Source organism: Corythoichthys intestinalis, chromosome 17, assembly GCF_030265065.1.
Source record: "Corythoichthys intestinalis isolate RoL2023-P3 chromosome 17, ASM3026506v1, whole genome shotgun sequence".
Lineage (NCBI taxonomy): Eukaryota > Metazoa > Chordata > Actinopteri > Syngnathiformes > Syngnathidae > Corythoichthys > Corythoichthys intestinalis.
This window is the reverse complement of record NC_080411.1, coordinates 10213919-10232300: the sequence shown is the minus strand read 5'-3', so window position 1 is coordinate 10232300 and position 18382 is coordinate 10213919. Positions and strand designations below refer to the sequence as shown.

Below are 18382 nucleotides of genomic sequence, written 5' to 3'. Positions count from 1 at the left end.
ATGCACATGTACCTTTTTTGAACTTCAGCAAATAAGAATTAAGGCTGCAGCTATCGACTATCAACTATTTAGTGCAAATGATCCAGTGATCGGATCAGGAACATTTAATGCATTGTAGAATAAATTTTGGGGATGCAAAACAAAGGCTTGCTAAGATTGCACTTTCAAAATAACATTTCTGAGTGATTCTTCAAACTATGCAGAACTGCACTTTCATTTAAAAATAAAATACCTGAGTTTACCCTCAAATTGTATTTAAAAAATAAAATAAATGTGGATCAAAGTACAACAAAAGAACAATTGACTAACTAGCATAGCAAAAGTCCGCGAGTTTGAATGCTATAAAATGCGAACTTTTTTTTAAACAACGCTCCCAACAAATCGTTCAAACACATATTCCCACAAAGAAACGGCTAAATATACCTATAAACTACACTACGAATGCATTAAAAAAACATATTGGCTCAAACAAAAACTTGTCGTGACTCCATAAAGTGTAGTATTTGTCTTATCAATAAATAACTAATAATAATTAATAGGGCTGTCAAAATTATCGTGTTAACGAGCATTAATTAATTTTTTTAATTAATCCCGTTAAAATATTTGACGCAATTAATGCACAAATGCCCTGCTCAAACAGATTAAAATGACAGCACAGTGAAAGCTGTACTTGTTGTGTTTTTCGGAGTTTTGCCGCCCTCTGCTGGCGCTTGGGTGCGACTGATTTTATAGGCTTCAGCACCCATGAGCATTGTGTAAGTAATTATTGACATCAACAATGGCGGGCTACTAGTTTATTTTTTGATTGAAAATTTTACAAATTTTATTAAAACGAAAACATGAAAAGGGGTTTTAATATAAAATTTCTATAACTTGTACTAAAATTTATCTTTTAAGAACTACAAGTCTTTCTATCCATGGATCGCTTTAACAGAATGTTAATAATGGTAATGCCATCTTGTTGATTTATTGTTATAATAAAGAAATACAGTACTTATGTACCGTATGTTGAATGTATATATCCATCTTGTGTCTTATCTTACCATTCCAAGAATAATTTACAGAAAAATATGGCATATTTTATAGATGGTTTGGTTTGAATTGCGATTAATTGCGATTAATTACGATTACTTAATTTTTAAGCTGTAATTAACTCGATTAAAAATTTTAATCCTTTGACACCCCTAATAATTAATAGATACCTGTAGAAAAGAAACGTGTACACGAAAAATCATGATCACTTACTGGCAGCACCACACCTAACCCTAACAATCCTTCTGTCTCAATAATTTATAAAACACAAAACAGAAAAACTGTTTTTAAAATCAAGACTTTCAAATGTTTTGAATAATACTCTACAATAGAGTTGTCCGATTATCGGCCTATTAAAGCATTTTAAAATGATATCACATAATATCAACCAGCGTTGTTTTCGTCAACGATGCCGATAACAAAAATATTTAGTCAACGAAGAATTTTTTTCATGACGATGACGTCACAATGACGGGCTAAATAGGTGTCTTCGGAGACTAAAACATAACAAGATGGATGCCAGTTGTTGTCTGACGAGACGAGAACGAGACGAAAAATGAGCCATAGTTTTCTTCATAAGCACGCATTTTAGCAGTGTTTGGTTGTGTTGCTCATGTGACGTACTGTGCCTCCTCCGACTCCCCGCCCCACACACAGGCTTAAGCGTGTGCCCATTCCAAGCGCCTTTTGTGAAACATGTATCAGGTGCTGCTTGGTAAGTTTTGTTTTATTATCTCGGCTATGCTATGTTGCTTTAGCCTTTAAATGTATTTGCTGAGTGATTATCACACACTAGACTAACTTGTAGCATTAGCATAGCGTTCGCGTTAGCATAGCGTTCCCATTAGCATTAGCATTTAGCGCGGTGACTCGGTGAGTGTTTTCCTACTCTTGGAAAACTTTATACATACAGTTGTGGCGTCCAGGTGAGTTTAATTGACTGCAAATATGTGATATGTTAACCTGCGGTGTGTGTATTATCATCATGAAGATGTTGATGTCCTTGTAGAGTCTACAATTATGTGCTCGTCTGTCAATGTTCATTTGAAAATTTTAAAAACATTTTTTTAATTTATATATTCATGGACTAAAACATTTTGAGAATTGTCGATTAAAACTTGAAGAAATTGTTTTTCGTTGACTAAAATTAGACGAAGAAGAACACATTTTAAAGTAACTAAAATATGAATAATAAGTATTTTAATCCAAAAGACTAAGACTAAGACGAAAATTAAAAGAGCTGCCAAAAACAACACTGATATCAACATCGGTTTTCATTCGCGATTTTGGGCTAACATGTATGTTGCCTTCAAAGTGAATGTAGAAGCCTTATGCCTTTGTACAAGAGCTGGTCACAGCTTAGTACAGCAATTACGCTTATTGAGCATTAGATGTCTCCAAACTAAGATGCTTGGGATTTGTTATGTGACCATTTGGCATACATGGTGCAAAAATTAAATGGACCATAAATGATTGAAAAATAATGAATTCTAAACTCATGAATTAGCCATAATATGTTGAGTCCACGACCGCATATATTGGTAGCGGTTTGATATCAGTATGGGATTTTTGGAGTTAGACAATATCTGTTATAGATTAAAAAGTCATTATCGGACAACTCTACTTTCGATTATAGCATTGATACACGAAACGGTAACTTGCCGAAAACTGTCTCATCTGAAGTAGAGTTTGTTGGATGACATCAAATCCCACACCAGCGGGTTGCTTGGAGCTCAGTGCAGAGGACGATGGCGCAGAGGTGCGTGAACACATGGAGGCCGCCAAAGCCACCTCCACCCACTCCAGGAGAAACTTGAGTGAACCTCTTTGCATGGCCAGGCCCAGCAGCAGCTCCAGGGCCAGCCTCCTACCAGTCACGTCAGCACCGCCGCTCCCGCTGCTCACTGATGTCTTCTTTAGGAATTCAGCCACCTGCGTGAGGCAGTCTAGCCCAACTGAGGGGATCTTACTCTCATTGGCGAGGGATAGCGGCGGGAGGGACGCCAGCACGGACGAGGCGGTGGCCAGTACGTCGTTGCACAGCATCGACTCTGGCTGAACGGAAGCCGCGTACCTCCAGTTCTGCTGCAGCAGTGAGAAGAGCAGGCTCAAACCTGTCCTCACGCCCATCTCGATCAGAACATCCGTGCCCGACTTGACTCTGGGCAACACGCCTGGCACGCAAGGCTCAGAGGCCAGCTCGAGGTGTCCACAATCCGTGCCGCTGGGCGCGGCGTGTGGGGGAAGCTGCGCTCGGAAGTTGTCGTGGTACTTGGTGTGAATAGCGTAAAAGATCCTTTGCAGAACGACCAGTTTGTGGTGAAGACCCTGTGTGTATCGGGTCTGCGTCAGCATGCGGCGAGCCAGCCATCGTTGACTTTGCAGCAGAGACAAAAGATACTCTTCTTTCTCCGCGGCAGCGCAGGACTCGCACTCAAAGTCAGGCAGTCGAGGGCTAACGAGTTCATGGACGGGCTGGGCTAGACTCACCACCTCCTTGTTGTGGAGGAGTCTGCTGTAAAGGGTGGCCGCCCCATGCCTGGTGGCCGTCTGCAAGCTGTCCTCCGCCGCCCAGGAGCTGTTGAGGTGTTCCTGCCATTTGAGCAACACATGAGCCTGACTGGGCATCATATCTGAGCATTATCTTCACCCTGACGAGGACCTGAAAACGAGGAGAACATCAATTTACAGTGACTGGCCAAGGAAACCTGACATTAAAAGGATGAGGAAAAGGTTGAGCTTGAACCCAATGACAAGCATAGATTAGCAATTGCTTTTGAAAGAATTGAACTTGGGCTCAACTTTCAACTTTGGCACACTTTCAACAGGATTGCATATTTGCGACTGAGCATTCTGGAGGCACATTTACTTGAATAGGTATGTGACAATATATTGAAAAGGTGACGTATCGCGACACTTAGTTGCCCAAAATGTTATTGATATGGTCCCGCCAAGAGTCGATATACAGTGAGGAAAACAAGTGTTTGAACACCCTACTATTTTGCAAGCTCTCAAACCAAGAAATCATGGAGGGGTCTGAAATTTTCATTATAGATGCATGTCCACCAGGGGTCGCGTTAACCGAATATTTTCCGTCGTTGACCGGTTTTTTAAAACGGTGACGGAAAAAACTGAAGTCCGTCCGTCATTTTGACAGGTTGCAATTCACACCCCAGACCACAGGGTGGGGAGTGAGCATATTAATTAGCTATTGTCTCTCTTGATGCATGACGTCGTTGGCTATTCTGTCAGAATATTGTAACGTCACCGGGGTCTGGCGGCGGCACCGTGATTGACACATCAACGCAAGGTTCTTATTGGTGCACCTGGTGTGCCAGCGCGTCATCCAATTGGTGGACTAGATTGCCGCCTGTGTATTGTTAGGTCTAAACTCACTTTTGTCATTAATTAAAGATCTAAAGAGGGAGAAGACCTGGAGAAGGATCAGACTAGGAATGAGATACGTTTTTACGCTAACGGCCATCAGGAGAAAAGGTTGATGCGAAGCGCGTGGCTTACAACAAGCTTATCTGACTTTCCCCCTGAGGAGCGCAGCTTTTATTGACAAGTGAGAAAGTTTCAACATACATGTGTGAGTTTCACATCTTGAGAAATAGCTGTTATCTTGAGAAAAGAATGCGGGCAGTTATTTGTCTTGTCTCATTGTGTTGAAACTTTATGGTCAGCAATAGAAACCTAAAACAGGCCTCTGGGTCATACTGGCATCTGTCCTTCAGTTGAATGTGACCTTCCGCGACACATTCTTTCTTTTGTAAGGCCTTAAGACTGTTAAATAAGACTGTAGCTATAACTATTAGTTTTAAACACAAATTATTAACCTTAGCACACAAAAGCATTAAAGCACATCTTACAGTATAGACCCCAATCACATGACGTCACAACTGCGCCCCCCTGACTGGAGCCGCCATATTGTCCGTCAGCTTGTCGTGTTTACACATTACCGCTACGTACATGCCTCCTATTACGGCGTGTTTTTCTGCTCGTTAACATTAATAATCAAAATGGTGAAGGCGTGTGTGGCGGTTGGTTGCAGTAACAGAGAAGATAGACGGAGAGACTTGAAGTTCTACCGTATTCTGAGAGACCGGAAGAGGAGAGCGAGATGGACTGCTGTAATTCGACAAGAAATCTGGGCACCAAACGATCACCACAAACTATGTAGTAGTCCTTTTATATCTGGTAAGATGCATTTAATATATATTTAGAAGATTTTGGGCTGACAACCACAATTAAGATCATTGTGTGACGTTGGTGATTGGGGTCTATATAGTTGCCTCTTTTTCTTTGGGGGCGGAGTTGTTGTTTCGTTGGTGTTGTTGGCGGTAAGCAGAGTAAAAAGAGGGAGAAAAATACCACGACTTCCGTGTCTAATTTTTCGCCGCCAATCAAGCGTTACAATATTAATTAAAAATGAATGAAAACTAAATACTATTGAATATGTCATCATTATCATTTTAAAAATTTAAGTGACGGGTAAAAATAGATTATGACCGAATTTTTATGACCCTGTCAGTCAAAATGACAGACAACGAAAATGTCTAGCACAACCTCTGATGTCCACTGTGAGAGAAATCATAATGTATGATTTTTTTGATTTTTTTTTAAGGATTTATTTGTGTGATACGTCCGCAAATAAGTATTTGAACACCTGAGAAAACGAATGTTAATATTTGGTACAGTAGCCTTTGTTTGCAGTTACAGAGGTCAAACCGTTCCTGTAGTATTTCACCGGGTCTGCACACACTGCAGGAGGGATCTTGGCCCCCCATTCAGTCAGGTTTCTTGACTGTCGCTGAGAAACACTGAGTTTGAACTCCCTCCAAAGGTTTTCTATTGGGTTTAGGTCTGGAGACTGGCTAGGCCCTGCTAGAACCTTGACATGCTTCTTACAGAGCCACTCCTTGGTTTTACTGGCTGTGCTGTGCATGATGCTACCAACTCCATGCTTCACGGTAGGGATGGTGTTCTTGGGATAGTACTCATCATTCTTCTTCCTCAAACACGGTTAGTGGAATTAAGACAAGACATCTGACCACAAAACTTGTCCCGACTACCCCTCTGCCTGATCCAAATGGTCATAGGCAAACTTAAGACGGACCTTGAAATGTGCTGGTTTAAGCAGGGACACCTTCCGTTCCATGCATGATTTTAAACCATGACGTCTTAGTGTATTACCAACAGTAACCTTGGTAACGGTGGTCCCAGCTCTTTTCAGGTCATTGACCAACTCATGTCGTTTAGTTCTAGGCTGATTCCTCACCTTTCTTAAGATCATTGAAACCCCACGAGGTAATATTTCACATGGGGCTCCACTCCAATTGAGATTGACCGTCAAGTTTAGCTTCTTCCATTTTCCAATAATTGCTCTAACAGTGGACCTTTTTTAACCAAGCTGCTTGGCAATTGCTGCGTAGCCCTTTGCAGCATTGTTGATGTGTACAATTTTGTCTCTGGTGTCTTTGGACAGCTCTTTGGTCTTGGCCATGTTACAAGTTTGAGTCTTTACCGATTGTATGGGGTGGACAGGTGTCTTTATGCAGCTATCAACCTCATACAGGTGCATCTGATTCAGGATAATACACGGAGAGGAGGTGGACCTTTAATAGGCGGACTAACAGGTCTTTCAGGGTCAGAATTCTATCTGATAGACAGTTGTTCAAATACTTATTTGCAGCTGTATCACACAAACAAATTGTTAAAAAAATCATGCATTATGTGTTCAGAATTTTTCTTTTTAGATTATCTCTCTCACAGTGGACATGCACCCAAGATGAAAATTTCAGACTCCTCCATGATTTCCAAGTGGAAGAACTTGCAAAACAGCACTGCCTGTGATGGTGGAGGAGCGCAGCGGGTGCTCAGTAGGGAAAGAAACTACAGTGCCAGAAGTCAAGCCTCCAAACTCAAGCAGCTACAATAATAAATAAAATAATAATCATCATCATCACTGAATGACTCATTTAGCTGTCAATCAAAAATGGATTCCGCCTCAGACACATCATCCGATCATCATGCAGAGAAACAGAGCGTCCAAGCCAGCCGAGCCCCGCCCACTGCCCATAGGCGCAGAGCATTCAACGGGCAGGACTCAATGCACAATGCACTCTACATTCGGGAGATGTCGTGTCCACACTGTTGAAAGGATGCGCAAATGAATGAAAAACAAGCCGCTTCATAACCAATGATAAGAAGCTAATTCTTGAAAAAACAAAAAGTGTTCTAGCGCATATTTAGTCCATGACATTTACACACAATAGTATACATTTGATCACTTATTTATTGACATTTTGGGGGAAGTTGAGCTTCCCTCGCAGTCTTAGAGCAATCGCCACTGGTTAGGTGAAAAAAAGCAATCATGACGAGATGAAGGTGAACCAGTCAGAAAAAAAATGCTCTTAATAAGCTTAGTTAAACATTGAGTCATTGCTTCAAAGGCCCAACTTCCAATGCTACACAAGCTGAGAAGACTCAAAGAGACTTCACGCATGTGCGCTCAATAACCGCAAAGCTAGGGCTATATGGTTTCCACTCTGGACAAAAATAACTATCAGTGGTACAGTCATGTCAGCTGGCAGCCACCGGGAGCAAAACTAAACCAGCTACTAACTTTCTGGACTTGTCATAAAGCAAATTTAATGGAGTGGCTTCTTTAAGTTGCTCCATGTATTACTGAATTCAAACAGTGTTACCAAAATTATTATGGCACAAATAGTCATAAGACTTATTTCAGTCATACTTCCAATAAATCCTGTGCCTGCAGTTATGACCTCAAGTTGTTATAACAATACAGTATTGTTTCCAACTGAACAAAATCCATTTCTAGTGGTCGGTTAGAACACGAACGCAGAATATAAATTATTTGTAATCAAATAAGCAGAATTTTTTTCTAGTATGAAAAAGAGGTAAAAATACGAATGCCAGTATAAAACCACCAAGCGTATTTCGCCATGAAGCCTGCTTGATTTGTACTGTCAATGCCTTTGGCACCAAGATCTAACGCTTGCTCCAAGATCAACAATCAAATCACAATATCAATACTTTTGATATTTCAGTCATTTGAGTAGCTGTATTTGCACTATTGTATCAGAAACAAAACTGGGTAGCACAATTTCTGTGCACCATAAATGTGAAAGATGGAATTACGGCCTTAGAATAAATACATTTGACAATTTATGTCAAACTACCACAAAGACTTTAGAGATTTAGTGTTTGTTTGGCAACGGAAAAAAAATGTGAATTTGAGAAAACGATCATATTTTCGGAGTTGAACTTTATTTTTTTATTTTTTTCCCCACAGTTTAACATATTTTTATATTGTTCAGCCACATTGGGAACCATGTTCTATAGCACTGTCCAGCCACATCTGGGCTGCAAACACACTGGATGAGATTTGAGTGCAGTAACCGCGAGCCTAAAAGCTCGGGCCACTATTCTAAACGCCCACATCCTCTATTAGAGATTCCAAGGTAGGTTTGACTAATTTTCACAATACTAGCCAGCAGTTGTTAACTCATTTGCTCCCAAAAACGTATAAGTACATTCAATTTTTAATTGTTTCAGTGTCTCAAAGACGTATTTATACGTCTTTTACGTTTTTTTTTTTTTTCAAAAGAGACATCTCTGGGTGGTGATTCAATTTAGCTCCAAAGCACAAAGCTGAAAATCCATTTTAAAGCAATAAAACTGGCCACTGGAGGGCAGTAGCGCATTTGGTAAGACCCGCAACCCTATTCAACGGCAACGAAAGGTCAAGCCGCAAAGCCGGCGGAAGACGACCGAATGGATGCCAGGCGGCGGACGACCGAGCTGAATAACCAGTAGGACGCCAGGGATGCCAGGCGCTGGACGACCGAGCAGAACGACTGGGACCACTAGATGCCGTTGAGTCTGTGCTGCTCGCGAGTAGAGCCCGCAGAGACTCCAAAAAAAAAATCATCTTTTTGAGACAGGCATGATGAGGGAAAAGTTTGACCGGCTGTCGCAGCCAAAATTGCGTCATCTTTCAGTTATTTATGTGTAAATATATTGTTACTTTGCTATCAAAAGCTCTATTTGTCTTGTTGTTTCTGTTATTTTGTAAAAGGAAAACATTATTCAGATGTTTGGAATGTAACTAAAGCAAAAAATAGCTGTGTTAAAGTCAAAGTTATGTTTGAAATGTATGCTTTCACAAAAAGCTCAACTTCTCCGTTTTTTCATAACAAATTGGAAAATTGCTCAAACTAAGCTATTTTCTAATGCTGATTTCTAAAGAATGGACAAAGATATTAACTTACATTTTTTCTGCTGAAAGAAGAGAGTCTAATCTTTCTTTTGGTGTGTTCCATGTTTATATAGCAATAGAACACAATTTTCTGTGGGCCTTGCAAAATCAGTCAAAATCCAGTCATATGGCCGGGAGCGAAGGGTTTTGCTCCGGTGACAATGGCTGGGAGTGAATGAGTTAAAATGGATCTGACAGCTGTTTTTAACTATTTTTTTTTTTAGGTGTAGTCTATCATGTCAAGTCTTTGAACTATTGGATATCTATTTTCTTAATAAAAATTTTTGAGAAATACCCAATGATATGTGCTTGTTTTATGAACATTTTTAAATATTGACATGCAATGAAAAATAACTGCAATGTCATTTAACACTATTTTTATGTTTTACAAATTATATGGCTATTGTAATTATACAGTACGTGATTGCATGCAAGTAGTTAAGGCAAAAAAAATGTATACAGATAGTCCCTGGGTTACCACGTACACGACTTGCGTGATTTCGACTTTACGACGCCGTTGTCCTGTCCACCGTTTTCTCTCCAGTTTTTCTATTTATTTATTTATTTATTTATTTATTTATTTATTTTTTAATTTTGTTATTTATAAATCTAAATGGTTAATCTCTAATTACAATGCATATCTGGTATTTCATTATACAGGGTGATTCAAAAAGAATGTGCCAAAACCATTGCGCTATATTTAAAATAATAATAATAATAATAACTAGCTGGATACAAGTATTTTATATAAGTTTTTATTTCATGCTTTACAAGTGCACAATGTGACCACCACCAGCTGTACAGACAACATCAAGCCGATATGACTTAATTTGTTAAAATTAATTACATTTTAAAAAGACTTTTAATTCTTATTTTAATTCTCATTAAATTATTGATTAAATCATTTAATTTAATTAATAATTCAGTCTATTTCAATGGTTTTAAGGAAAAGGAACATAAATAATTAAAATACCTCAGCTGAGCCTCCAACGGTGTAAAAAAAAAATAATAATAAATGAGGATCTAAGCACAACAAAAGAACAACTGGCTAACTTACATGGCAAAAGTCCGCTAGCTTAAATGCAATAATAAAATGTTAACTTTTTTTGTTTTTGTTTTGTTTTACAATGCTCTTAACAAATGGTTTAAACACATATTCCCACAAAAAAACAACTGCTAAATATACAGTACTTATAAATTAAATTCCGAATGCATTAAAAAACATTAGCTCGAACAAAAACTTATCGTATGTTGGTCTTAACAGGGAGCAGCTGGATTAGGCCATGTGAAATGAGTTATATCATATGTCACTGTTGCTACTAGAGGGAAGTGTATCCACCCAAATCAATAAAACTAAATGCAAACACTTTAAAAACAAACCATTACCACGCCATTTTAAGCAAATACTTGAAGCAGCAAAATTTAATTTGAATCTTTTTTCTAATCGAATTACTCAAGTTAGTCGATTAATCATTGCAGCACTAATATGTATATATATATATATATATATATATATATATATATATATATATATATATATACAGTGGGGAGAACAAGTATTTGATACACTGCCAATGGGTTTTCCCATTGGCAGTGTATCAACTACTTGTTCTCCCCACTGTATTTTTTTTTTTTTTTAATAGTACCTGTCTGTCCTCATTAATGATGCAGGTGAGCCCATCTTTGCTGACTTTGGGCAAAATAAGGGTTATACCCTGGACTGGTCACCAGTCAATTGCAGGTTGAATGACAAATTCATACTTGGACAATTTAAAAGAAAGCAAGAACATCAAAATTTTAAATTAAAACAAAACCTCAAAAGCTGTATATATTTGTGTATGTAGGAGGCAGATGGAGGGGGGGGGGGGGGTGTTTCCAAGACAACCACAATTTTACTCAATCGCTGCCATTGACAGCAACAGACTTGGCATTGAAAGATCATGATTCAGACCCATAGACGTCCAATCCATTTTAACTGGGAGGGTTGGCAGTGATTGTTCGATAACTATGATCATATTTCTGTGCAATTGACGATGACATGTTTCTAATCCATTTTAAGGGAAGGGTTGGCAACCCCCCCAGTCCAAGTGGATTGGACGTCTATTGCCGTCAATGGTAGCCGATGAGTTAAAAAATAGAGCAGATAGATGCATTCTCATGCAAAAATGCGTGCGTCATTGAGCAATACATCAGTGCTAATGAAATTAGCCGGCTTGATGGTCCAATTCGTACATGACCCAGCCCCTTCCGGAGGGTAGGCTATACCATACCCAACGCACCGGTGACATTGCGGCTACTCACCTCGGTGACTGAACGGATAACCCGCAGTCCTAGCTTCTCGCTTCCCCGAATTAGCTCGTGTCCAGGGCGGACTACAGTGGCCAAACAAGCCCCCCACACTTGGGTTCGGTGGCTGGGTGACAGCTGGCGGCAAAACAAGCCCCGCTGCTCGGTGACGTCCAGGCGGGCGTGTGACGATGGAGAACAACAAGCGCTGACATCTATATTAGCTGCAATACATTTCAGACGTTTTGTAGCTTGAAGCAGCTGTCATGTTAACAAGCTCGGGAGCACCGTTAGTGCGTCGTCAGTCTACCTGTCCCGTAAGAGGGAGCTCCTACTCGGATAAATAGATCATCATTCCCCGGCTTTTCCCTCCTCCTCCTCCACCTCCTTCGCTCCCTCGTCTTCTTCTGGGGTTGTATCAACTGAAGACGAACGGCGTCGGATGGCTACCTTACCGCCATCTTGTGTCTCAAAGGGTCGAACTCCACCTCATCTTCACCATCCTTCATCAAAAATGGTCGTCATTATCATCAGCATAATTGTGAGTCCGTCAATTTGAGGTTTCCCCCCCCCCCCATATTAAACTCATTGCTCGTTGGAATTAACGTGTTGAATCTGCTAAAGGTGGAATTTTCCAAACATTTTTTTCCTGCATTGGAAAAATGATGACACTATACCAAATACTGTAAATATGCAGTTAAATATTTCACACAAATATATGTTGAAATTAATACAATTCATCATAATCTTTCTGTTGTATGAACAGTTGCAAACAGGGGTGCAGGGTCGGCCCAGCCTATACGCAGACTATGCAGCTGCTTAGGGCCCCTGACCACTAGGGGGCCCCCAATCTGGCAATTGGTTTATTTTTATTCTATTTTGTTTGCTACAGTTTGCGTTATTTGACTTTTGTGAGTTTTGATACTTGATTACAAGCTTAAAAAAATAAAAATTCTTCCTTAACTTCTTTCTTTCCACTTTTAGAAAAAGGTTTGGCGCTATTTACTGTAACTACTGACAATCATTTGGGGTGAGAAGTTTGAAGTATGCAGTGCAACAAAATCTGATTAATATACAAAATATGGACGTATGGATTGGATTGCATGTATGGGTTTCACAGTACACCGTTACGAAATGGTGGGCCAAAAATATGTGCCCCTTTGTATTATTTTGCTTAGGGCCCCCAAATGGCCTGGGCCGGCCCTGCAGGGGTGCCAATAGAGACCATTATAGCCCCCCCCACACCCCTGCCACTGGCTTTTCATGACAACATACTGTCAAGTTCAAATACGAATCCTTAGGTAGACATTTATAAGATTACCCAAAATAAGGAGAGAAGGCACTCAATTTGGTTGCAAAGCTAGCAAGGACAAAGCCGAAGCTAATTCGCTTCAGCCATCGTTCTCACTAGCCCGTACCAGTACTTTTAACGCTTTGCAGGGGCGGACTGGGACTAAAAAGCAGCCCTGGACTTTGACTCAGCCCAGCCCATAAGAATCGCTATACGAAGGGAAACACAGACCCCATAGGGGGGTCCGGGAACATGCCCCTCCCGGGAGAATTTTTTTTTTTTTACATTTTATTGTAAAATGCACCAATTTCGTGCACTTTGAGAGAAAAATGAAGAAAATGTGTCTAGACTGTGACTGTCTGACTACGGGCGCTCAAAGTACTGCAAGGCTGAACTGGAGTTGGATTCATTTTCTGTACTAGCTCTATGATCAACCTGAATAAACAAATGAAAGAATTTATTTTTCAAAGCAAGTTTTACGTATCCAATTGATTATAATATATCTCAATAGATCTCTGTCTATAAAATGACTTAATTGTTTATGCCATAATTCAGTGGTCTCCAAACTATTCCACATAGGGCTGCGGCGGGCGCAGGATTTCATTCCAACAAAACAAGACAAAACCTCTGCACCAATCTGGTGTCTTACAAGTGTAATCAGTTGATTGCAGTCAGGTGCTGCTTGTTTTAGCAGAAACTTCATTGGTTAAACTGTCGGTACTCGATCGGTTAAAACAAAAACCAGGCCCCACAGCGGCCCTTGAGGACCGGTTTGGAGACCCCTGCCATAATTAATCTTGCCATACAAATAATAAATTTCAATGAAAATACAATACACATTTCAAGACAAATCCTGTATACATAAACTTCATTGGAAAGTATTAACCAGAAAACAAAACGATATATAAATGATTAATAATGTATATAACATCAATTTAACTACCTAAACTTTAAAGTAAAACCATTCATTTTATTAATATTTTGTTATATTTCTTCTGAATTAATATTGCTATGCTGCGTGTGCATACATTGTTTTACGGCTAAAATATTTTTTCTTAGGAGAGGGATAGTAGGACTAGCATACTGTAACTTGACACGATTGCAAACGGGTACATCGACTAGCTGGCACTAACCCTTTAATTGTCATTTATTTGATTTAAAATGTAGCTACCTGATGGATAACAATTGCCAGTTTACAGAGCAAGTAACCCTCTTTGTAACAGCTGTCAAGTTGTCCCGCAACTTTTTTGTTTCGCCAGCAAGCAGAGCTGTTGAATCGCTAAAGTTAATTTAACTTTTACAAGACGTGCAACTTAATTATTTTTGTGTGCATTATTTTTATTTCCTGTTGTAATTTTACAATTCATGGAAGTACATTGTTAATAATAATTCGTTGAAAGGTTAAACTAAAATTGTTAAATTTCCAAGTTTAATTGCAGTGAACGCACAACCAATCAGGTCGCGTCCTGTTCTCCAATAAGGAAGTGAAAGTCCGATGCAGCAAGCTGTAGCATAAGCAGCACTAGCTCGTTCGAGTTGCTGAAAGTAAGCCGTATAAAAGCTAAATAAGTCAGGTAAAGTTCCCTGTTTGTTCATGAGCAGGCCAAAGTGGTATGTATATTTTCATTTGTGTTTTATATTTTGTATATGTTCATTTATTCAATTGTACACCACTTCATTGTATCACCAGTTCTACGGTGGATCTGTAGTAAAGGCAAGACTACAGTAAACATCAGTAAAACAAGAACTCTCGAGTCTCCATTCGTGAACAAGCCGGTATAGTAGAACACTTCTGCTTCGGAGAGAGAAAGTACAACACCTCTGCTTCGGAGAAGAGAAAGTAGAACATTTCTGCTCTGGAGAAAGAATTCCAGAGAAGGCAACATGGCGGTCGGAAGAAGCTGCAAGTAAGACATGCTACACACGCTTGGAAATGCATTGAAGAAGTCAATAAGCAAGCTAATAAGTTAAAGCTAATCAAGAAAGCACTAAGACTTGTGTATCGCAAGTATTACAAGTACTTCCAAGGTGACATTTACGCAAAAGGTTGCACATTTGCCAGCAAGATAAAAGTCACTGTATGCGTATAAAGTGAAAACAAGGCAAAATGGCAGAAGACAAGAAAGATATTATCCAGCCCGCTGAACAAAGCAGTGCAGGATTGTTTGTGCAGGATGAAAATAAAGAACAGCATTCAGAAGCTCAAGCAGTTGGAGAAGAAACACTTCTGTCATCAATGTTCACTGATAGCACACATCCAGAAGTTCCACGTAGAAGTCAGCGTGCACGCACTCTCACTGAAAAAGGAAAATCCTTACAAGAAGCCAAGTTCATTGATTTGGTAAAGGACTTTGAGCGAATTTATAAGAAGTGGAAATACCAAATTAACAGTTTTAAAAGAATGCTGAAATACAAGGACACTGATTTGCTACCTGAAGCTGTGAGTGCTATAAGCGCTATCAGGACTGAGATATGTGAAATCTATGACAAATTCAGAAGTAGGGATGAAATTCCTGATTTTGAAATAAGAAGAAAATGTGATATGTGCTGGTCTATCACTGAAGCAGCCAGAGCAAAAGCTCAGTGTCTTCTGGAAGAAAAAGGTGATCCAGATAGCATCGCCTGGCCTGACTCAGAGTCAGTTTTTGAAGGTAGTTCTTCTAGCGTTTCTTCTATACTGACACATAAATCAAAGTCCATGTCAGGAATGTCCCAACAGTCGTCTGTAGTTTCACTACAACAAAGACAAGCTGCAGCTGAAGTAGCAGCTTCTGAAGAAGTCATTAAAATAATGAAAACACAGCATCAATGTGAAGAAGAAATAAGAGAACTTGAAGTTGAGGATGCAAAGAGAAGAGCTCAATTTCTGACAGAAAGCACAACAATAAAGACTAAGTTAGAGGAAAAGAAAAAAGAAGTGGAACTATTAAAAGAAATTCAAAAGCACAATGCAGCTCAAGCCAGATTAAGGGTGTATGCTGAAAGTCTAAACAGTGAGTTTGAAGAAAACCCTCCTGTTTCCAATTCTGAAGTTAAACACGATAATTCTCTTCCACAACCGTGCGTTCTCAATGTCCATTCTAAACCATTTGTTCCATCTCAAGTTGCTGCTCTCACAAGTCAGCAGTTTGCACCTCAACAAGCAGCTGTGCATCAACCAGCAATGACAACTGCAACATCCATTGATCTCGTACAGACATTGGCTGAAGCAATCACGGCAAACAGAATTCCAATCCCGGAGCCTGCTATCTTCACAGGTGACCCGCTGCAGTTTAATGATTGGAAACTGTCTTTTCAAACATTAGTTGATCGTAAAAATATCCCAACTCAAGAAAAACTTTTCTTCCTAAGAAAGTATGTTGGAGGTTCAGCTAAAATGGCCATCGAAGGACACTTTTTAGTTGGAACAGATGCAGCCTATTCTGCTGCCTGGGAAATTCTCAATGACAGGTTTGGAGATCCATTTGTGATTGGCAAGTCATATCGAGATAAGATTCAGTCGTGGCATAAAATCGGCACCAAAGACAGTAAAGATTTACGCCAGTTTGCAGATTTCCTAACAAGTGTTGAATCAGCCATGCTTTGCATTAAAAATCTACAAGTGTTAAATGACTGTGTAGAAAATCAGAGAATAGCAGCAAAGCTCCCTGATTGGCTAAGTGCACGCTGGAATAGAAAGGCGACTGAATTCCAAGATGAACACAAAATGTTCCCTGACTTCAGTTATTTTGTGAAATTTCTGAATAAAGAAGCAAGAATTGCATGCAATCCAATCACTTCGTTGCAGGCAATGAAGCCAAGTGAACCAGATAAGTACATGTTCAAAGAGAAGCCAAGAGGGAACAAAATGCTGAATGCTAAATCACTCAGCACAAGCTCCAATGAAAAACCAAATATCACATGTCTTTTTTGTAAGAAACCTGGTCACACAATTCATAAATGTCGAAAGATCCTCGAAAAGTCGGTGGAAGAAAGAGTTAAGTTTGTGCAGTCTGGAAAACTGTGTTTTGGCTGTCTCAAGTCCGGTCATAACTCCAAAAACTGTACGTCAAGAAGTGTTTGTGACAAGTGCCAAAAGCCTCATCCAACGTGTCTTCATCAAGACAGAGAGAAAAGAGACAAGGAACAAAGACCAAAGAACGATCAAGTAAGATCAACATCAAATCAGGAAACAGTGTCAGAAGAACAAGAGTCCACACAAGTTACGTCTAACAGAGTAGTGCAACAAAGGTCACAAGGTTGTACTTCTTCAGTTATTCCAGTCTATGTCTCAACGGTGGATGAACCAAAAAACGAAAGACTTGTGTATGCTTTGCTTGACACTCAAAGCGACACCACATTCATTTTGAAGGACACAGCTGAGACCTTAAACACAAAGTCTGAGCCGGTCAAACTTAAGATCTCCACAATGACTTCTAAAACAAAGATCGTGTCAAGCCACAAGATGAAAGACCTACAAGTAAGGGGCATGAATTCCGAAACAAGAATCAAGTTGCCAACAACCTATACTCGAAACTACATTCCTGCCAACAGATCACATATTCCTACAAGTAAGACGGCAGAGAATTGGTCCCATCTGAAACATCTCGCAAGTGAGATGGCACCCAAGCTTGACTGCGATGTAGGGTTACTGATTGGGTATAATTGTCCTCAAGCTTTACTCCCACTAGAAGTCATTAGTGGTGAAAGAGACCAGCCATTCGCACTGAAATCCCTGCTTGGTTGGTGTATTATTGGCTACAGTGACACCGAGAGTGCATATGTAGATGAAATAGGAGTGAGCCATCGTGTTATTGTGAAACAAGTCATACCAGCTATTGAACCAAGCTGTAAACTCAAACCTGAAGTGCACTTTGTGAACAGAAACAAAGTCAAAGAAGTCACTCCTGCTCAAATAATTAAAGTGTTGGAAATGGACTTCGTTGAAAGAAGCATTGAAGAAGAGTCGATGTCACAAGAGGACATGTTATTTCTGACTAAAGTAAGAGAAGGCATCAAACAAAAGCAAGATGGTCACTTTGAAATGCCACTACCCTTTAAGAAAGAAAAACCTGAATTGCCAAATAACAAAATTTGTGCAGAACACAGGCTCAAGTGTCTTGAGCGGCGCCTCCGGAAAGATGAGCGCTACTACAAAGATTATGTGGCATTCATGCAAGACATCATACAGAAGGGTGATGCTGAAAAGGTGCCAGAAGCTGAGCTACACAACCAACCAGCATGGTACATACCTCATCATGGCATCTACCATCCACAGAAGCCACATAAGATACGTGTTGTCTTCGATGCCTCGGCAAAGTTTCAGAATACATCTCTGAATGAACATCTCCTGTCAGGGCCAGATCTCACAAACACCCTCGTTGGAGTTCTGTGTCGTTTCAGGAAAGGACAGGTGGCTATCATGTGCGACATAGAGCGCATGTTTCATCAATTTCATGTCGCCACACAAGACCAGGACTACCTTAGATTCCTATGGTGGGAGGACGGTA

At 39.9% G+C, this 18382-nt stretch overlaps 1 protein-coding gene across 2 annotated transcripts in view; it reads right to left on the bottom strand.

Moving 5' to 3' along the window:
* The window catches only part of LOC130905372 (probable E3 ubiquitin-protein ligase HERC1), a 106131-nt gene extending 94115 nt beyond the window's left edge, over positions 1–12016 (bottom strand). For both annotated transcript variants that reach the window (XM_057818705.1, XM_057818706.1), the window contains exons 1-2: positions 11618–12016; positions 2695–3694 (exon numbers count right to left, since the gene is read on the bottom strand). In XM_057818705.1, coding sequence (XP_057674688.1) covers positions 2695–3663 — 969 coding nt within the window. In that variant the 5' untranslated portion in view covers positions 3664–3694; positions 11618–12016. The remainder of the gene's footprint in view (positions 1–2694; positions 3695–11617) is intronic.
* Positions 12017–18382: the final 6366 nt, after the last annotated feature.